Genomic DNA, 22,534 nt, shown 5'->3' with positions numbered 1-22,534 from the left:
CCTGCGCTCCATGCGCTTCATTAGCTATTAATTTTTGGGCTCTGTGGCACACACGAAAAAAAGTGGGGGAAGAGCCGAGTAAATATAAACGCATCGCTGGGTTTCAGACAGCAACCGCATCCGACAACAAATTCTGTCCAAACGCTTGAATAAGCAACGTGTGGAGAGCTGATCATGAAAAGAGACGAGAGAGTTAAGAGTTTGAAAAGCCAATTGCCTGCTTGGAGTTTGTAAGCAACTTGAAACTGGCTGCTCATAAAATGTGATAAGAGTTAAATATATATGTATATATATTTTATTTAAGCATTCATGTATTTTATTTATTAAAACTAATGAACAAATTAAAAACTTTTAACACACAAAATGCGGACAGTGAAGCACCTTTCAGTACTATAAACTTTGCCATGAAATGCTGGTTCATCTTCACCTTGGATATAACCATTTGAGAATCGTATGATTACAGTTTTTGTAAAGTGAGAGCAGAAGTTAGTGAAACCAGTGCCCCCTTTGGTGCATTCATCAAATCTCATACCACTGTAAAGGGAGAGAGTGTCGCCCTCCAATAAATGCTTTTGAATACAGACATTGGATATACAAAGGGCTTCAGGCATGTCTTCTTTTGTTAAAGTATTTTTAACTTGGTAAGTTTTTAAAACTTGAATTAATTTTTATTAATTTGGGCTAATATATTTAGATTTATTTTAACATTTTAAAAATTAACATAATTTAAAAAAAAATATATATATAGTTGCAAATAAGTCCCACTCACTATTTAAAAACTTATAACTAGTCCAATGCAACAACTGCTTGTTGAGCATTATTAAAGAACTTTTGAGCAGTAAGAAAAACACAAATTTATTTTGTTACAGCAGCACGAAAAGAATCTATTAGGTTTTGGAATATGCTTATATATAAATATGTATATAATATATATTTTATACAAACAAGAATCAGCTCAAGCAAGCAAAGCAGCAACAACAAAGGTGACAACAACAATGTGTCAGCATCAGAATGGAATAGACTCGTACTAAAGACGAGGCAAACAGCAAAACATGCCCCACTACAATCAGCTGTGGCAGCTCAAGATGCTGGCAAAAAAATGGCAAAAAAAAGGTTCGCTGCTTGTGTACAACATGTCGTATACGCCACGAGCATGCCAAGGATCGCAGGCATTTGGCAGCGGCAGCTTAACGCGACGCACAACAGCAACACAAAAAAGGAAAAACATTGGACAAACAACAAAATTAGTTTCTGTATTGCCAAATGTGTATCTGTCTGTGTGTGTGAAAAAAGTTGACCAAAATAAAATGGCCAAACACGGACTGGCAGCCTCTTAGGTGAGCAGATGTAAAAAGTTGATATGTGTTCGTGCATGTGTCGCATGTGTACAGACATCCACCTCAATTTCGATATCAACTCAATCCTCACAGAGCCACACAAACATGTCTAGCTGCACTATTGCCAACGTGCTGGCCTTGAATAGCCGAAGAAACAAAAGCAAAAGCGAATTTATGTGTGCAGTTTTTTCTAAAAAGTTGAAGCTCAGATACTCTTGTTATATATATTACTGTAGAGAAAAGCACAAAACTGAATTTACTATAAAAAAAATAAATTATTATGATACTGATTTGATTTCATACAGAGCTTTGTATGAAGTAAGGTTGGGTAAGATATTTTGAACAACTTATTTGATTTTATACAAGTCTGAACATTAGTTGAAGTCTTGATTCCAGCTATAAAAGTAGATCAAGTTTACATCTTCTTCTTCTGTCTTTTACATATTATTTTAATACTGTAAATACCCAACCTATACCCTTTATTAAAGTATAAAAACAACACAAATGTGTTAGAGTGTTCTGCGCCAGACAGCAGTTTTATATATATAATTTTCTAAATCCACTCGCTGGAATCTCAGGCCTGGAATTTCATGTGATTTGCTAAGCAAACATTTGGTTCTCTTCTAAGACTGTTGCAGCTCTAGGAAGAAGCTCTTAAGTTAGATGAAATGTGTGTGTCATAAGGTTTTAGGGAAACAAGTCTAAGCAAGAACTACCTTATCTGCAGGCAAATTGGCCATATTTCGTTAAGGCATTAGTAGCTTGTGGCTTATGCTTAAGGCAGGCTGGTGACGTGCTTAATTAAAGCTCAATAAATGTTTTTATTATGTACAAATATATATTAATTAAAGTCATTTAATATATCCTGGCATTAAGCTAGGTGACTGCATAAGAATATTTCTTAAGAATTAATTTATGATTTTAGTTTCTCAACTAGTTTTTCCTAGATTCAAACGTGTTTCATAAAATATAATGTAAGCGTCTTAACAACGATATCAAAAAGTTAAACGAATTTTTCTATTAAAATCATAGAGCATTTGCTGGCAAATGCAATAGAATGCAAATCTTTAATTAATATTTATGACATGTGGCGTCGCGTAGCGTGCGGCATGCGTAAAGTGTAATGCATGTTCGAGGACTCGTGAATTAGTTATTGGCTACAGTCGCCTTTAAAGCGAACTGTGAACTTTTGGCATTGGGGGCCAACATGCAGGTTAATAATTCAACCTGACGGCCACGTCGCTGAAGAAAGAGGGTGGGCCAACATGGGGCAGCAACTCGAGCAGCCAGTTAGTTCAACAAAAAGGCTGAGAAGGTGGAAATGGAGACGGTGCGAATTGTTGTTTACAGTTCAGTTGCTGCCTCAAGCCTGTTGCCGCTTGCTACTTAGTTTAGCATAAAATTTTAATTTTAATTGCTAGCATGTGCGTGGCAGTAATGGCAATGAGCCCTTGTCGACACACGCCATACGCCTCGGCATTGGCTCTACGAGCATTGCCCTCCGTCCGTCGCCCGACCGAACCCTAATGTTATCCATTAATTACGCTTTTAATTAAACTTTTTGCCATATTATGCGAGTGCGTAAAGTTGATTAACTCTCAGTCTCGACCCCAAAGCGTGCTCTTAAGTAGGTGTCAATGTTTAATGCACGTCGGCAGCGAGTCAAAACTTTGCCCCTTCATCCGCTGAGCAAAAATTGTATAAATTATTTAATGCTCTCCATGGCGCACATGACACACAGATTGGCATCAAGAAATTGCCTCCGGCACGTTCCTTTCGCGCTGCAAAAAAAAGAACGAAGTATGATAAGGCAACAACACTTGTTCAGCTGACAGCTTGCAACTCGCTGCATAATTTTCATCTCCATGTGGTTTGCACCGCCAGCCACCAGCTTTTGACTATTAAGTGGCTGACATTGTGAATTGAACGTAGTGATATCACATTAAGCTCGTTGTCAAACAGAGAATCAGTGATGGCAGAATTTGGTAGATCAATCTGGTGTGTGAGTTCATAAAGAAAGTATTGAAGCTCTTAAGATTTATTTTATATTAGCTAAACTTATTTTCAATCCAAGTTCATAACTGTGTTCTGAAAGCAATAAATCCAGACAAGAGTTTCTCAATTATGTATTAAATAACATTCATTGAGCTTATCTGTCTTCCATCTCTTTTAAGGTTTCTTAAATTCACAAATATCAAAAGTCCTTAAATAGAAACTCTCTGTTATTTTGAGAAATTTTTTTCTAAAAAAAGGGCTTAAAAAATACTCCAAGGAAAATAAAGGTTATTTAAAACTCATAATGCAATTACATCATGGCCTGTGGGCTGTCAGAAAATGACTGCCAAAGCCCCCATAGAGAGCCGTCTTGTGAACTCAGCAAATTGGCTTAAAATCTTCAAAATTGCTGCCATTTCGCATTTGATGCCATTCTGACAGCTTATTAAAATGTCAACACGTCGAAGTTCCAATCAGAAAGTTGGCCCTTGGGCAGCCTTTGGCTGCAGTTAATCAACAAACGAGCGTAATTTATGCAACTTAATCAATGCTCTGCCCCGCACTCGCACAGCCAGACACAAGCAGATCAAGTCACGAACGAATGGCAAAAAATTTGTTTGCAGCATTATCACGCATACGCCGCGTACGACGTTCGAGTTGCATGCGCTTGCGAACAGTTTTTTTTATAAATTAATTTTTATTCTCTTTTTCTGTACACTGCATTTTGCATACAGCTGCGGCGTGTGCTTACAAATTGAACAAATGAATTTAAAATGCCGCCACACGTCGAGTCGTGCAACAAATGAAATATATAAGCATTTATTCAATTACACTACGAATTAAAGTCTTTATTACTTTAGTTTGTAAATTTTTAAAGGAGTTGATTGATGGTAGCATGAATATGAAAGCAGTAAGATGTGTGTAAAGCATTAGTCTAATGAATGCATACTTAAGTTTTTTATTAAAAAATATAAAATTATATATATATATTTTTTAAATATTTTGTAACAATATTTTATAAATATATATATATATATGTATCTGCATGAACTTCTTTGCATAAAATATTTTTTTATATTTGTTTATTCGTACTTTCTTACTTCTACCACTTTAAATCCAGTCCACAAATATTTTTTTATGATAAAAATTATTAAACTGTATCAAAACATATTCCAGTGTAACCAATTGACTCATTAAAGTCGTGACACTGCTCGCTCAAGTAGTGTATATCAGGTTTGTAAATGCAAATGTAAATGTCATGTAGATGGTTAAAAATTGCTGTGCAGCACGCAGAGCGCGTTTTATTTTTCAATTTGGGCCCGGCTTAAATATGTACACAGAATTGATAAGAGTTTGGCTGGAATTTGCTTTAATTAAGCGCAGCAGGATAGCATCAGGATTTTGATTAATAAATTCATCAGTTAGTATGATTTCAATGTTAATCAATGCAAATCTAGTCTGCTGCAAAAAAGTTAAAGTTTAATCTATGCAGCGAGTCGAGAGTGTAATTTTTTTTTCAATTTGGGCAACATTTGCAATGCTAAATGCATAAAAATGCTGGCAGCTTGGCTCTGGGGCATGCGGCAGGCGGAAACGGTAGCGGAAGCGGAAGCTTAGCCTCAGTGACTGCCCCGACTCGCATTTATCTTTTGGCTCAAACATTTGCGACGCTTTCCGCGGCTAACTTTGTGCAGCTTTTCTCGCTTTTTCCTGCCCGCAGTCTATCATTTTCTCTCGTGCCTTTTTCTCTTTTCCGCGCTTGTGGTGCAAATGTTTGCATTGTTGACTTCAGCGGATTGTCCTCGCCCTAGGTGTCCTGGTGTCCGGGTGTCCTTAACGGGATAGTCGATTCAATTTTTACGGCACTTTTGCTGGCTGTAGGTTTAATTGGCGTGCCGCCCCTTAATGCATGCAACGGTTTAATTAATCATAAAATTGTTGCAAATGACACAAGCCGTCTATGCGAATGGCTGTCCATAAAGAAAAACTGTTTTTTTAAGCAGCCAGCAGAAGAAAAATGAATGTTTGCTGAATATTTAGGGGCTGGGCAGGGTCTAGTGAACATATTGCGCAGTTTTTTCTCTGCTTAACCAATTTCTATGAACTCATTGAAAATGAAGAAATGGGGTACAAGAGATTTCTTAAAATGTATGCCACAGGCAGATGGCTGTCTGCGTGTTGCAAGATTCAGCTCAGGCTAGTGCGGGTCTGAACTTACAGAACTTGAGGACTTACAATTTAAAATAAAATAGCAAACCCTTAACCCAGCTCAGTTTTTTTCATAAGCACAAAATTAGTTCAATTCACTCGCTTAGGGTATCTAATATTCGTGCACTTCCTCTCATGTTTATCTTTTTGTTTTATGAACGGCGGCGCCATCAAATGCAGTAGATGTATTTTTTGGCACAAATGCCAGAGTCAGTTTTCGGTTTCAGTGCCATCCCTTTGCCTTGACTGTTGCCATAAAAAATTGGGCGTTGGACGGAGTACAGATGCTTATAAGTATCTGCTCTAGCTCCATATGAATGCGTTCTAAAGATACATAGTTTGCTCGTATTTGACACCAGATGTGTGTTTGTGCTCTGCTGTGCTCTTGTGTTGAGTTGGGTATTAAAGCGAGTTATTCACACAGCTTGACGACGCTCGCCTTTTGATATATCGAAGTCAACAGCGAAAAGCACAACAAACGATGGCACTGGCACTGCCACTGCTACTGTTGCCATGATGTTGGCGATGATGATGTCCCTTAGCAACAGCTGTGAGTGCAGTAAAACACTTGCAATTTGTAACATTCAAATTGTAAAGCCATAGGTTATGGACACGACACAATGCTGTGAAGGGTCAAGCATGTTACAGGGTATGCAGGGTATATTGCTACGATTAACTGGTAGACGTATTTGAATATTTTATGGGCAACTTTAAGATATATTTGAAAGATATGTGAATTAATTTCACATATATTTTATACATATATAAAATTAAATGAAGCTATCTTCTATAGAGAGTGACATCTGCAGCTTATTAACTTTCTCATAGGTGTCTTTTAGCCAAGCTATGATATATTCGGATGTAACAGAAGCTTGTCAATGATTTCACATCGAGTTCATGGAAATGTAACAATGTTAACAAGGTTTTAAAACAAAGGAACTGTAACAGGATTTACTTGAAAAAGATCAAGTCTCTAGCTTTAATAGGTTCCTCGTTTGGCATGAATATATATATGGACAGATAAATGGACAGGTATATATATATGCATCTATGTATATATGTGTTTATATAAATACTTTTCGCATATGAAGTGCTTCACCTCTAACACAAATTCCTGTCAATTATCATCATTGCAAAACAAAGCTGAACATTTCCATTTATATTTCAAAGGGGCAAAAATTGGTTTCAATTAATTTGTTATATATTCATCTAAGAGAGCACAGAGACAGGCATATACACAAGCTTATATATATGTATGTATGCGTGGACATATTTAAGCTCAATTAATATAATTTGTATAGCTCTTCACATATCAATGAATGTTGAACAAAATACGTATGAAGAGCGTTTAAATTGATGTAGTCTACGCTTTATGCAGCTGCTGCCACAGCCCGGTTGGCTTCATAAAGAACATCTGCATTGGCTTTAAGCTTGCCACGTTTTTGTGGCAACTACATACATATAGAGCAGACAGATATGGGTGAGAAATTGAGTGTGGGCTGTATTTAAATGATTTCATTAGAGCTGTGCGTGCCTGGGCATCCCTGGAGTACTGCAGAGTCTGTGGCTCTGCGGCTGTGACCCATGTAACGCATTACCTTAACTCATTTATCACCAAATTTAACTGAGAGCCGAGGCATTCGCAACTGGACCGAAATGTGGATCGGCAGTGGATGGATAGCGCCTTTCCATTTGCACCTACAGCCACTTCTCCTCCTGCTCCTTCTCCTACTCCTGCTTGGATTCAGGCAAATATCGTGCAGTGTAATCGAGCGCTGCGCCAAATCGTTTTGTGTGACTTTCATACGTAAATAAGAAGGGCTGAAAGGTCGGACCCGGGCGCTGGGCCCGTTTTCTGCATACGCTGGCAAAATTTGTTAATTTCATTTGCACAGTTTGCACAAGTTTTTTCTTCCTTTTGTTTTTGCTTTGGCTGCATCCTTTGTTTGCTCTGTTGGCCCGTTCTCCTTTAAGTACTTATACTAGTATTTTGGTATTTTAGTATATTTGTGTGTGCCACTGCGGCAAATTTGCCAGCGATGTGGCGAAAACTTACTTGTAATTATGTTTGTCCTTTAATTGTGGCTCATTATGCGTGCGCCCTGATTATGCCATTGCCCAAGTGGCTCAATTAATGTTTACCCCACACACACGCAGAGAGAGAGGCTAGCAAATTTTACGATCTTAACCAAAGAGCTAAAGTAGGAGGCGTATCTCTTCATATGGACCGCTTTTGCTAGGCAACTTCAGGCTGGCGGGCTGACTGGCAGGCGGGGCCTATGCGTGTTTAGTGCCCACAATTTAATCGTCAAACTGCTGCCTTTTTCTTCCTTTATATGTTGGCCATTTAGAAGGTTCACAACAACAACAAGAATTTATATTCAGCGCTTATTTATTTAAAACATTAAGGCCTAAATGAAACTCAGCTTTCCTGGCCACTTCACTTCTGCCTGCCTCTCTCTCTCTGTCACTTTCGCGCATTTTACTTGAGTGCTAAAAAGCAGGGCTTTGAACCCTTTAACCTACGTCGAATACGGTTGACCCTTGGCCCTTTGGCAAAAGGAAAATTGCTTGGCTTATAATTGAAAATATGTTCGATGAAAATGTTTGCCAATATGTAAGGCCGGCGAGCTGGCCAAGACTGTTAACTGGCAAGCAAATGGTCAACAGCAACTCAATTATTAACTGGGCTCAGCAGCAAGTGGGGTTAGATGTCACGTGCAAACAGTTTGAGTGGTTGTAGAGAAGAAATGTGGGATGAGGTATGGCTGAGTATGGTATGGGCTAATAGGTAGCTTTCTATGCCTTTAAGCAGCGGTTGTAAAAGCATGTAAGATGGAAGTGAATTCTAGAAATACTTAAATATTTAATATATATATATATATATAATAATAATATAAATAAAAAATAATATATAAATAGTACATAACGTACCATAAATTTCTAACGTTTTTTTCTATGTCTAACTGCAAAAGTGATTGTGAAGAGATTGCTTTTCTGTTTTACCATCTCATTCCTTCTCTCAGCTCATGATTTTAAGCGGCAGTTCGTAGTTTAAGCACTGGCTCGCTTCTAATATAAACTTAGTTAAACTAAATAGAGAAACAGTCCGTATTTGTACTCAACTTAAGAATAGCTCAACAACACTCATAGCATAACTTCTTCATCCACCTACTGGATAAAGAAATTTAAATTCCTTATTCAAACACAAGTACATATATAAGTATTGTTGAAACGAAGGCAAGGAAGAGAAATCAAATGAGTGTGATAGTAAGAGTAAATTTCGCTTCTAATTCAGAAGCTGTGTTAACAAATGGAAATAGACAATTCATATAAAATATTCAATATATGCCAAAGCGCCGACATTGACGACCAAGAGAAGACAGGGACAGAGAAAGAGAAAGAGCAAGAGAAAGAGATGGAGCAAAGAGGCTGCCAGAGATGATGAGCAGAGGGTTAACGAGTTTATTGGTCGCGTATTTGTTAAACAAAGGCAAGACGTCAATAAACCTATTTGTTAGCCGCACAAATTGTGGGCAAATATGTGAACAACATAAATAAGCGCAGAATAGAGAGCTGAAGAAGAATAAAGTGGAGGCTGGCTGACTGGCTGGATAGCAAATGTCTGCAATAATATAAATGCTTTGCCTACCCAATTGTAATGAGACTTTGTTCAAGGGAAGCCTCTGGCAACGGGGCGTATGAATAAACGAATTGAATGTTTCGCTTGGGTCAAGTACTCGATATATCTGAAGAGCATAATTTATGCAACTGTTGCTGTGCGTACATAAATATTTATGTATATAAACACATTCTAAAGCCCAGCTTAAAGTGGAGATGTAGTCCAAGTTCACCTTATTTGATGCTCCAGCTGAGCGTGTTCTCAAAGTCATTTTTGATGAACTTCATTAAACTTTTGAGCAGCCCTCAAAGAGGATTAGACTGAGGTTCGGTGCTCGGCGCTGACAATGGCCAAACAGCTTAATTTGTCAGCAGACAAAAATTATGGACAACAGCAAAAAAAGACGTTGTCAAATATTGAGCAAGCTGCTTGCCAGCCCAAGCGTTATGTCAATAATGACTAAATATTTTTAATTAACACGCCGAGTGGAAGAGCAAAGAGAGGAGAGAGAGAGAGAGGAGGGGGATTGGGTAGCTGCACTCATTCATTTAGCCACTCAGCTGCTGTGAGGCTTATGCCTCATTAGCGTCACTTCTCATTGCGTATGCTCTGACATTTTAGTGGCATTGGTATGATTAGCTATATATGCAGCCGTGGTCCTGCCCCACTCTATCCACTGCAAAATTAGCATGTGATTTGGCTGCCATTCAGGCAATTTGAAATGTTAGTTTAGTCGCTGTTGCCCAAGTGCCCGAGCCACTCACAAAAAGTGTCATGTCGAGCTCCTCTATCTACGTTTTTTCCTCATCTGACGTTTGGTATTTCACCTGGCTGGCAGCATCCTTGCCCCTGTGTCAGTCAAATGACACCGTTACGAGTTGGTGTCATGAATGCGCTTTTTGCTTTTCAGCATGCTTTTAATCCCGCCAGACAGTCGGAGGCGACAGCGGACCCCACCCTCCACCCTGCTCCCTCCACCCCTCTGCCCACTGCGTGTTTCATTATGCGGATCTCTTCTTCGTGGGCAACACGCGACACTTTATGCATTTTGCGTAGGCTATGTTTTTCGAAAATACCCTATTCTAATAGAGTATATTGATGAGGTGTTAAAGTCTGATTGAGATTGGTAATATATCATTCATAATGAATAGTTTACTGGACTTTTAGAGAGTTCTTTGTTTCTGTGCCGAAGCAAAAATCATAATATGTATAGGTATTTTCTTAGGGCAGTTAGTATTTATTAAAATGTTCTACATACTTTACCTATAAGTTTTGAGTATGTAATTTACACAGTATTTTTAACTCGAATATATTTCGTGCACTTAACGAGCTAATCTCATTTGCTTTGTCACCTGAAGTGTTAGGTAATTTATTTGTACAACAAAATAGCAAGCTTTATTTAATTTAAGCTACATGGCTTATATAAAATAATATAAATATAAAAAATAAAGATAATTATATCAAGTTCATTTCCTGCATATTTCGTTTTGTCGAATTTAATCCCATTGAATTTTCCTCAATATGAATAGCGCCATCTATGACTCATTTCTTTAATTAGAAGAAGAAGAAGCTTTTCGAAATGCAAAACAAAGCAGTAACTAGCAAATTATTGCATAATACAAATTTAATATCATATTAAATCATCTCTGTTATAAATATATAACAGAATTCGTATAATATATACAAATATATTTATCTGCTCTGTCACATTCTCTGCAATTCTTTGTAGTTACTCAATTAGTTGCGCCTGCTTGAAGCCATTATGCTCAAGCTTCGAATTTCGAATATGTTGTGTTCTCCTCATGCTTTTCTGTTGCAGTTCGAAGTTCGAATTTGAGTAAGACGATCAGTGGTGGTTGCTGAAAAAGTGAACTCAGTTTGACATCGACGTCTGCTTGCAAAGGTTGAGGAGAGTCGATGAAGCAGTGCATTTCAAATATCCTTTCAATTCTTTATTTAATGATTTATTCATTTAAGTCAAGAGAATGTTAAGCAAAATAAGAGCTTAGTAATTTAAAAATTTTAATTTTGTATACAAAATATAACGTAATAAACTTTAAATATAACTTATAATAATTACATAAAAATTTCAGTTCATCTCAGAAGGGTATTCAGTACTCGCTCCTATACACTCTTGTTATATCCTTCATATGTTTTATTTACTTTACATTTTTACCTTGGAATTCAGTCATTCCGTCTGCTAGAAGAAGGCGGGCTAATTTCATTTACTTTTGCCGACATTGCCGTTGCTGCTGCTGTTGCCACTGCCGCTACGTTTACCGTTGCTTTTCGCGTAATTTATTTCACCGCTAATTTGTATAAATTCGTTTTTCCTCCGTCGCATTAAAGCGACGAAGAGACATCAAAACAAAATGGCGGACATTTAACTGTCAGAGTTGGCGGCAGTCCCGTTACTTTCGACTTTTATTGCCATTTGCTCTTTTGTGCAGTTGTTGTTGCTTTTGTTGTTGTAGCAATTCATGCACCTTTATGCTTATAATTAAGTGTCTGGACTCTGCGCCTTGTGTCCTGCCTACGCTCCGGCGACGTCTTTTAGTGTGCCAATTTATGACTGTTTTATGGTCACATAGGTTTCATTAGTCCATAATAAATCAAGGAAAGCGAGCAGCCAGTCTTTCTCATTGTTGTTATTGTTGCCTTTATCTTGGCCTTGACTTTAATTTAGTGCGTCTATTCGCTTGTCAACTAAGCCACATGTGTTGTTCTTATAGCCTCATAGAATATGCCTATTTGATAAGGTGAATGGATATGTATTGAATGCATGGCAATATGCTTTAAATGACCTACATTTTTGCTTTTAAGTAAAGTGAGCTTAAGTTTGCATATGCATATATTGATTCAGTTATGTATTCATTTAATTATACTTACATTCATTTAAATATTTTTATTTTCAATTTAGTTTTATTTATTAAGCTTCAAGTTATCGATAAGCTCCCAATCGATTAAGTGGTACAATTTTTGTGTTTAGCCGAGACAACAACCAATTGTTCGAATAGAGCTAAAAAGCGCTCAGCCTTGCGTTACTCGACGTTGTCTGCCAGCGCAATATTTTACTCACTTAATGTTGGCTGTGGCATACAAGTAGCTTTCGATAAATATGAAACTTAACGCAAATTTCAGTACAGCGTTAAGTTGTTTGAGCGGCAATTTTGAATTTTGAACGTAGGAAAGACTAAAAAGTTTATTCTTTATTATTATTTACTGATATGTTTAATCAGTTAGTATATGTGGATAAATTTTACAATGTTTTTTCTCTATTATTATAACTAACTGAGCTACAGTATATATGATGTAATGCATGTTCAGCCCAGATGGTATGCAACCTTAATAGATATCTTTCCAATGTTAATTAATTGCTAAAGTGGAATCTCCGCTGACCTAGCCAAATAAAGCAAATGTCAAAACACAACTCAACAGAGCAATTTACTTGTTCGGAAGAGATTTATGGCAAAGCTGCGGGATCGAGAGCTGAAAATTGAATTTCCATTTGCGCTGTTGCAATGTGCAAATATTGATTACAAGTTTTCCTTTAGCAAAATATGCGCAGTGTTTGCACTTATGGCCGTTTTTTAGGAATTCGTTAGCCGCCCAACTGAGCAACTGGAAAAGTGGACAAGACAAATGCGCCACTGACACGTTTTGAGAATGCCGCACATGCCAACTGGCAGGCCCAGTTGAAATGCCACACAGCAGCAGAGGCAGCATTGGCTCATGCATATGCACAGACCACGCGAGACGCCCGCCCAGCATCCAGACTGCAACGGAGACCCTTTTTAGTTGCTGTTGTTGTTGCTGGCCAGAGTTCTGCACAAATTTCATAACAAATGACTAACAACATGGCCAAGCAAGGCAGCAACAAGGCAGGCAACGACAATCGCAGCTAGATAAACAGCAGCAGCAGCAGTTGCAGTTGCATCTGATGCAGCATCAGATACATGTCCATGTTGTGGAGTCGTATCTGCATGTGCACAGCGGGCTCGATTAAGCGAAATGATGATCAAAGTGCTGCAGCCACAGTTGGGGCAGCCTATTGATTGCGTGTGGCAAACGAAATGCCACAGACAAAGCTGCCAACTGGGCGCACAGGAAGCGCCCGGTGTGCTTATCTCGATCTATGTTATCTTTAACCAGCATCGCCAACAGACAGAGCAGACACTGCAGACAGACAGACGGAACAGCGCCAGCTTAATATTCAATTTGTGCGAGCGTTTGTTAAATAAGTGTAGATCGTCTCCTACCACACAGACTCCACACTTCATGCCTCGCTCTCAGCTGCCATGTATTTGTATATTGAAAATGCGACTTGCCTGTTTTTTTTTTTTTTTTTGTAATTCCCAAAGGGCAGGCAATCAGGCGCAAGCACGTCGGAAGGCAGCTTCCGCGCCGCGCAAACTCGTTGGCTGGCAACACTTCATTTATTTTTTGATAACCATAAGATTGCGAATAAACAAAACAAAAACAAAAATATAAAAAAGAAAGACGTAGCTAGCTGCTAGGTCAACCCTTAGCCTGTAGCAGCTTGATTGAAATTGTGGCCGACGTCTGGAGGAGGGAAGGAGGCGCCGTCAGGGAGGCAACTCGCAGATTCGATACGCATTTTCATTTCGGTGGTCAGGTGTCAGATGACCGCGCCGAAGTTGACAACTGACACGACAGCCAGGGCCAACGGGCCAACGGGCCAGGCGCGCCTGCAACTGCCAGAACCTGAGAGTGGATGCGCGCCGGACTCCGGTTCTGGGTTAGGCACAGCCAATGCCATTGACATTGGGTTAGGCTTTGGGCGTGCCCGAAACATATTTTCAAACACGAAATATTAAGAAATGAATGTAAAATGCGAAAGCTGAAAGATCTTAAAGCGAAATATTCAAGCGATAAAAAATGACATAAGCGAAAAGAATTATTTATTTATGTTATTTATAAAATAAAATATAATAATTTATATATAAACAGTGATGTCAGATATTATTTAAACAGAGAATAAATAAATTAATAAAAATATTATTCTTTAAAAAAAATTCTTAGATTCTTAGAATTTTTAATCGAGATTTGAGCTTTTATGAATATCAGCCAAAAATGAAATTAGAAAAAACTAAATTAACTATTAATTAATAAATAATAATAAATATTCAAACAAATTTCTTTACGTTCCTTCTATATTTTTGGTCACATCACAAAATTCGCGTAAAATGGGAGTCGAGCATTAGCATGCAAATATGTGCCTTTATCGTATGTGCGATCTGGTCACACTGATTGCCCGTTGGCTGTTTGCGCAACAACGAGTCACGGCACATGTCATAAATCGCTGGTGCTAACTGTACTAGTGAGCGCAGCTGGCAGAGGCAGAGAGACCCGTATGCATATCGTGCTTTCCTTATAAGGTTCTATCTCTCAGGGCTTGCCAAAACACAAAATGTTGCCCAGCTGTGTCAATGGCCATGGCCATGGCCATGGCTTGGCAATTGCTGTAGATTTTGTTGTGGCTTGTGTGCAGCTCCTCAGTGCACTCTCTCATCACTCCCACTCCCACTCCCACTGCCACTCGCACACCCTCCGTCAGATCTTGTTGTTGGTAATTTTTCAGCCGCTGATTGTTCAGTTGGCTTGTTTGTTGGTCTTTCGCCTGCCCTGACTTAGTTTTCGGTACGAGGTCATCGCTTGCGGTCGGACCGCCCGCTACAGCAACCACTGCCTGGCTGTAACTTCTATCTATCTATCTAGCTGGCTGGCTGACTGGCTGACTGGCTGGTTGGCTCTGCGACTGTCTCCTGAATGTGTTTTTGTTACTTTGTTGGGCATTTTTATCTATTGCCGCGCACGTCGGGTCACATTAACGGTGCTTTCTCAACGCTCGAGTTCTGCAATTTGATTTCCATGGCTTACCTTTAAGTTTTCGCATGCTCTCTGACTGTTTTACCTGCACCCCGTTGCTGTGACCAGACATTGCAGACAAACAAACAATTAAAATCATTCTGAATTGTTGGAAATCCATTGTTATAGGGCTTACCACACACACACACACACACTTGTTGACTGGCATTCCTGTGGTTATATAATCTAGTGCAATGGAATGCCATAAATAGTTTTAAGAATTCTTAAATATGACAGCACTTTGAGATTAGCTTTGTCTTTGATATTTAACAGATGCATATCTCTGCTTATTTTTGTAGAATAATAATGCTCTTAAAATGTTAGAGATCTCATCTCTGTTGGAGAAGAAGTGTGCGTGAGAGAGTAGCATGGGTCTATGGCAGCACTAGATGCAACAGGCTATCGCCATGGCGACAGGGGAATACTTTCAACAAAAATTTAATAAGAGTTTTTGAATAGAGGTATGTAACTCTTAGGTAACTTAATTATCATTATTCAAAGAGAAAAATACTATGGCAGATACTTGTCAAAAGGCATACGTAAAGTAACTGAAGAAAGAAGAAGACAGTGGGCAGTGAGCACTTGCTTAATAATTCAACATCTGTCTCTACAAATTAAGCTTTTCTATAAATTCAAAAATAGGGTTTGATGGTAAGGAATACTCATATTAGAATAATACTATATTAGCAATAGAGTACATAAAAAATATTTTTTTTTAGCTAATTTCGTATTATTCCACATTTATAATATTTGACCTTGAATTGGTCTTTGGGTTACGTGCAACTAACCCAGTTGTTGGGATCTCAAACCGTAACAGAGCTGTTAACCCCAATGCCTAACAATTAGCCAAATGCAAAGCTTTGTGTAATAGAAAATCTAAAATGTAAATCATTCAAAGAGCACAAAGCTTCGTCTGAAATTAAACTCTTCATCAGAAATTCTTAGTAAATTTTGTTTTCGAAATGGTTGTGGGTTGGCTTGGCCTGGCAACTAGTCAGAGTTGGTCTTTGGAGTGTAACTTGTTATTTGGTGTAATTAATTTTGAAGCAAAAGTGCTAATTAATTCAGAAGAGTCTGAGCGCAGAGCGCAAAGGCAAAGCGAATTGCTTCAGGTGAAGGCGTTGGAAGTGGCATAAAGCAAATTGTGGCCAACATCCGCTGCGGACAGCGAAAAATTGGACGCGCTGGCTTTCTGGTCATAGTACAGAAGCTGCCGCCGCACAATTAATGGCTAGACCGAAAGCCCAAACTAAGACGCAATTTCTTAAGAATTTTGGTAGACAGGAAACTTGCATAACTGTGCGAAACATGACGGTTCTTCTTCTGCTTCTTTTTGATCTTCTTTTATTTCACTTATGCAATGCGCTAGCTGCAAAATGTCAGGCCAAATCACAGATCACAGCGATGCCCTGCCGCTGCAGCCCCAATGAGCGGCCTGGTCCAACTGAGCCAATAGTCACGCCTACCAATACCTTTAATTATAGTGGCAGCCGCCAAGGACTGCCAACCCAGAGCTGTCGTAGCTAAGGCTACGAAACATGACGCACGTATAGAAAACATATTTCAAACTAAACAAACTCATCAGAAAAAATGTTGGAACGCGTGCAAAATTAAAAGTAAAGCGAACAACGCACACAGGAGCAGCTGAGATCAGGTTGAACTGAATGCCGCTTGTTATGCGCTGCACAATGCGCCAAGGTCGTGCGATTTGATCGCTGTGGGGCGTTCACAGCGGAGGCTGCGCCCAAAGACCAGATGACGTCACGGCGCTAACATCTTCGATATGTCTTTGACTATACTTATAGATGGAGTTAAATATATACATATATATAGCAGAAGTCTCCTAAGCTATGCTTATGTATAGAAGACCCATTTGTTAGCATCGCCTACATTTCGCGTTAGCGCCTCATCAAATGCTAAATTCTTGGAGTTGGAAAATTGCTTAACTTTCGGCTTGGTTTGGTTTGCTTTTGGCTTTTCGCTTCTGCTGTTGGTTGGGCTGCTGCTGCCCTTTGGGCAATTTAGTAATTATAAAATGATTAATTTTTGTGCATTTCTCAACACCTTCCACTTAGCGAGCGCTGAGCGCGAATGGGGATGAGTTTGTTGCCAGGGCCGTGGCCAGGTCCAGGCGTTAAAGCGCAACTACTGTCGATTTAAGTGCCGTTGGGGCCATCGCTGCGAGAGGGTATCATTAGGCCGGGCAAAACAATTTAAAATAAATGCCGCAACTAGCATAATAATATTAAGCAGCGACTGCAGCCATTGCCCTGCCATAGACAATTTTCATAATGGGCAGAAATAAATCTGCAACGGAGGCAGCGCTCACTGAGCCACAGAACACAACTTAATTAATAAACTAATGAGCAGTTTGCAGGCAGCCAAACGAGCTTCAGTCCCAGTCCGACCCGAGCCCAGCTGTACCTGGGCGAGAGAGTGATATAATCTCACATGAGCGCGCTCAGCGGCCCAGCCTCCGTTGCCCAGCCTATTTGCAAAAGATCAGCGAGAAATTAAAATAAATGTGCAACGTGCAAATATGCCAAAGATCCCTGAGCAGAAACGTGTTGCAAAGCCAAAGAGAACAAAATCTGGAAGCAAAACAAAAATACTTGCTTCATGCAAATACCAATTCGGAAATGCTACGTGACTGTTAAGGCAGGTCTGAAATACATTTATAAAAAATTTAAGTTTGAGTTACTGATGTCTTAAATTTGACGAGCACACATTTGGGTTCTCTTTAATGGCAAATAAATCTAATGAGATAAGAGCTTGACTAGAGCAGACGTAAATAAGGTGTCTGCGGCTTGTCTTGAGATCTAGAACTAGATAAGCTGCCTTGGCAGCAGCTTAAGTTATAATTGCTAAACGGTTTGAATCATACTTTCGCGTAACTTGGGCAAAAACCTTTTCTGCCAAAATTTAACTTGTTCGGCCATAAAAGAACACAACTGCATAAGCCATTTAAGAATCTAATGAAAGTTTATTTTTTCGCCTCATATTTTGGGATAATCGTGATGAGAGTGTTGAAGTTTCTGGAATTTTTTAAGCATTTAGTAAAATATCGGAATGCAGATATATAAAATTCTAGTGCTTTGCATTCAAAGTGGGTGACATCTTATGATGTTTAAAAATATAAAAAAAGAAGCTTCATCTGTATTGCTCATGGTTCTATTCATCTGCTTCTATTGTCTTTAAAAAAAAATTATAATATTTATTCATATAACTGAGTATAATTTATAATGGTTTCAAAGAGGAAACACAAGTTAACAAGTAGCTAGCTGAGTTGTTTGTATTGCCCTCTAATGTTCTCAAGTTTTTTTTTTGTTCTTTAAATTTGGCTATAAGAAATTATCTGATAGAAATGTTGACGGCAACTTTGAAATGACGAAAATCTCTTTCAATAATACTTTTAATTAAAGAGCTCATTTAACTAGATAAAGTTGAACTCCATTTTCCATTTCTTGATATGGCCAAAGGGTTAAACTCCATGTTTATTCACACGTGGCAGAGTTGTGAGTTCAGCTTAGAGTTTTTGAGATGCTTAAGATTCTATCAGCTAAATAACACAAAGCTGAGGGCAAACTACAAGAATCAGAGCTCACAATAAATGAATTTAATTACGTTAAATTGACAACAATTATATTTAAATACATAAATTTTGCATCTTAAATGATTTGTCCATAAAAACTGAAGAAGTCAGCTAATGATAGAATCTTTTCATTGAGAAATATTATAAATATATTTAATTCATTTAAATTATTAATGCTTTAAGCCAATTCTAAAAATGTCAATTGTGTTTACGTTCATTGCTGAGATGCGAGTTATGAGAATAGTCCAATGATGCTTAGAGAGCTAATCTCTAACCATCACTTCACCTACTCTAATACCTTTCAGCTCAGCCATTTCAAACTCATTGAAAGCACATAAATTCTGAAAGTTCTCTTATCCATGGTTTCACGTCTGCAGGTATATATATCGAGACTTTATAAGAGCTTAACTGTATATAAATTACATATTTATAAGCTAATACAGTTTTATATTATTTTTGTTCTTTGACATGTCTGACACATGCCATAAAAAACTAAAAGCGTTATTTTTACACCTGCCCAGTCACAGCAGTATTTTGAGCCAGTGTTGAGCTGGCAGAATTATTTGTTAGTTGTAAGTTTCCTTATTATTTGTGAGATAAGATTGCAGGCCGTAATGGTGAGCACTTAAAACAGATGCTGCCCACTTGAGATTCATCATCCAAAAGTGTTTGCTAGCAAACGACAACAAAAAGAGGCTAAAATAAGAGTGAAGAATGTTTAAAGTGCTGTAGGCATTCGCAGTGGAGGTAAATCATTTTGTTTTCACTCTTATGGTGGCTGCCGCAGTTTAATTATCACAATTCCAGATTCGGTTCATGTAGCTGGAGCTGGGAACAGCTCATAAATTGTGCGGCGAACAAGTTGATGCTGACGGCGACTGTTGCGGCTGCTGAATAGCAACACAAAAAAAAAAAAAAAAAACAAAAAAATTGAAAAGAAGAAGAAGAAAGAAAGAAATATTTATTGCAAGTTGTAAATTGAAAATCGTCTTAGTTTTGGCTGAGACTGCACGACAAGCGACTGGAGCTGAACATGGTTAAGAAACTATTCAAATCAATGAAAACTGATAGCCTCGCAGGCAAGAGCCAAGTCATGATTAACATAGGCTCGGCCCTAAGTACTACTCTACTCACTGGCATGCCTGGCCAAAGATGGCACCGTCCTTCGATTCCTTTGCCGCGTGTAGCATTTAAGCGACATGCCAACACTTGAGCACTTGACCATGCAACAGCTGCGCCTCCTCCCGCTCCTGCTCCTGCTCCTGCTCCTGCTCCTCCTTGTGCTCTATGCCGCTGCAAACGTATCATTAACAAGTCACGACAAATTCGCGGTCAGACATTTGAAAAGGCAATGCCAAATTTGGTGTGGACATTGGCATTAGATAAACTCCCAACTCCATTTTCAAGTACAACTCCAACTGCAGTCCCTAGCAGACGTTCCTCTTTTTTCTACTTTATCTCTCTTTCTCTGGCCCAAGTGCCAAGTACATGGACAGGTTGGCTGGCTGACTGCCGGCGGCTGCTTTGAACAGGGACCACCAGCCAGTTTAGAGGTGTGAAAAATCTAAAATGCAAACATGCAACGAGTGCCACAATATCTCTGGACCTGCGCACTCCATTTGTAGTTGCTCCCCTGGGCGCTGCCAAAAATAAATAAAAAAATAAGAATAAAACAATGCGCAAAATGAGAAAAACAAAACAAAACAAAATCAAATCCAGCTTCAACTCTTCTCATACGCATGAATTATTTATTTCGATTGTCTGCGCGTTGTCTTGGCGCGCCTGCTGCATTATTTTTAGTGGCTTTGAATTTATGTGGCGAGGGGCGAGTGGCGAGTGGTGGGGCACGCGGTGGCATGGCACGGCATTGGCATGGCCGAACGCGCAAATTATCGCAGGAGCATGCAAAATTTATTAACAAACATAAAAATTGCTCGAGAATTTATTTCATCTTAATTCAATTTAACAACTTAAACAGCCATAAAGTGTTCACATAGTAAATCAATGCAACGTCCTATGCAGAATTCTCCACATGTCCACATGCATCTGCATCAGCGTCAGCATCAGACCTAGCCAGCAGTAGTTGTTGTTGTTGTTGCTGCTGCTCCTTGTGCTCGCTTGTAAATTTATGAGCTGCGCATGAAAATGAGTCAAAACAAATTATGCCGGCAACTGCTGCGGCTGATTGACAGCGTTCCTTGGCAGCAGCGGCAGCAGCAGCATCAACAACAGACGCCGCCTTAAATGTAGCAAGCAGCATCCAGCGATTATGATGTGAACGAGATAGCTATCAGTAGGCTGCAACAATTTTCAGGCATTAATCATTCAACTAAATATATGAGGGTGGATCCATAATTCACCATCACAAGCCCAAAAGCTACTCTCACTCTCCTCTGATGGGCAGCATTTCGACATACTCAATTTGGCGTAATATCCAAAAATGTCTCGAGGCTCCGAGTTTTATATCTACTAGATTTTAATATCTTTATATAGATTGCATTGCTGGAATGTTTTGTGATCATTTTATTAATGGATTGTGAAATAATTTAAAATAATTTAAGTGCTCGAGAGGGAGGAAGCTTAGCTCTGGCAATAGCAGCCATCGGCGCTGTTCTTTCTGATCCAGTCGACGAATTTGCTGACTCTGGCATAGACGCCAGGCGCATTGGGCTGGGCACAGCCGTAGCCAAAGGACACAACTCCAGCGAGCTTGTAACGGCCCTCGTTAACAATCAGTGGACCGCCGCTGTCGCCCTGGCAGGCGTCCTTGCCACCGGAACTGACCAGGCCAGCGCAGAGCATCACATCGGCAATCTTGTCCTTGTAGCGTGTGGTGCGGCACTGCTGGTTGGTGATAATTGGCACGCTCACCTCCTGCAGATAGTTGCTAGTGCTGCCGCCTTCCTTGACCAGGCCCCAGCCAGCGACAGTGGCCTTAAAGAGAGATTGAACTTAGAATGGTCAAAGACAGTGACTCAGCCAACGAACTTACAGTTTTGCCATCAAAGTTGTGGTTGACATCGGGCAGACACACGGGACGCATGTTGCCAGTGAGCGGAACTGGCGACTCGAGTCGCAGCAGCGCCACATCGTTGACAATGCGAACGGGATCGTATTTGGGATGAATGGTGGTGCGCACCACCTTGCGCACAATACCTGGATCAGACGATGATCTGTCCAGCTGCAGCAGACGCACCGTGATCTGATCCTTGTTGCCGTGCACGCAATGAGCCGCGGTCAGCACATAGCGATCATTGATCAGCGAGCCACCGCAGAAGAGACGAGCATAGTAACGACCCTTGACCAGCTGGGCGGTCCAAGGATATTTGTTGCTACGCACCCTCTGGCCGCCTACAATGCGATTGACATTCGGCGTGCCGCAGACTATGAAAGGGAACGCGGTTTTATAATAAATTTGGCAAGAGTTCCATATATCGCGACTACTTACAGCAATTGGCCTTGGTGGTGCAGGTGTTGCCGTAGCGCGAAGGACGTGCTTTCACATCGGAGAGTGGCTCCTCCACCAGTTGCTCCACTACATCCCCAAACTGTTGGTTGATCGTACGCTGTGGCACCAGGTATTCATACTGAGCCTGGGTAAGGCTAAAGGCCAGCAGCAGTGCTGCCAGGGCCAGGTAACAACGCATCTTGACTGGAGTTTGTTTGGGTGGCAATTGACTTAACTGTTTGAACAGCGCGTGCTACTTATAGCAGATCGGTCAGCGACGCTTCTTCTTTGTTATTTTTGTTTATTTTTTTTTATAAAATTTAAAATATGAATGTTTTATTGCTTGTTCGAACAGTTGGCAGATCGCACAATTTGTATCTTTCTTTCTTTCTTTCTTTCGCTCATGTTGTCTTTCTCCGCTTTCTTTGATTGCTTTCAGGTTA

The 22,534-nt window shown here is 39.6% G+C and overlaps 1 protein-coding gene across 1 annotated transcript; it reads right to left on the bottom strand.

Annotated features, from left to right (window-relative positions):
• Window positions 1–21,223: 21,223 nt before the first annotated feature.
• Window positions 21,224–22,296, bottom strand: LOC111596054 (trypsin-1). Its single transcript, XM_023310102.2, has 3 exons — window positions 22,092–22,296; window positions 21,636–22,027; window positions 21,224–21,577 (listed from the first exon to the last, which is right to left on the bottom strand). Exons 1-3 carry the CDS (start codon window positions 22,288–22,290, stop codon window positions 21,224–21,226), a joined length of 945 nt encoding a protein of 314 aa, XP_023165870.1. The 5' UTR covers window positions 22,291–22,296.
• Window positions 22,297–22,534: the final 238 nt, after the last annotated feature.

The sequence above is a fragment of the Drosophila hydei genome, unplaced genomic scaffold, assembly GCF_003285905.1.
Source record: "Drosophila hydei strain 15085-1641.00,03,60 unplaced genomic scaffold, DhydRS2 tig00008114-arrow-pilon, whole genome shotgun sequence".
Lineage (NCBI taxonomy): Eukaryota > Metazoa > Arthropoda > Insecta > Diptera > Drosophilidae > Drosophila > Drosophila hydei.
The sequence above is the reverse complement of the archived record's forward strand: the minus strand, read 5'-3'. Positions and strand labels throughout refer to the sequence as shown.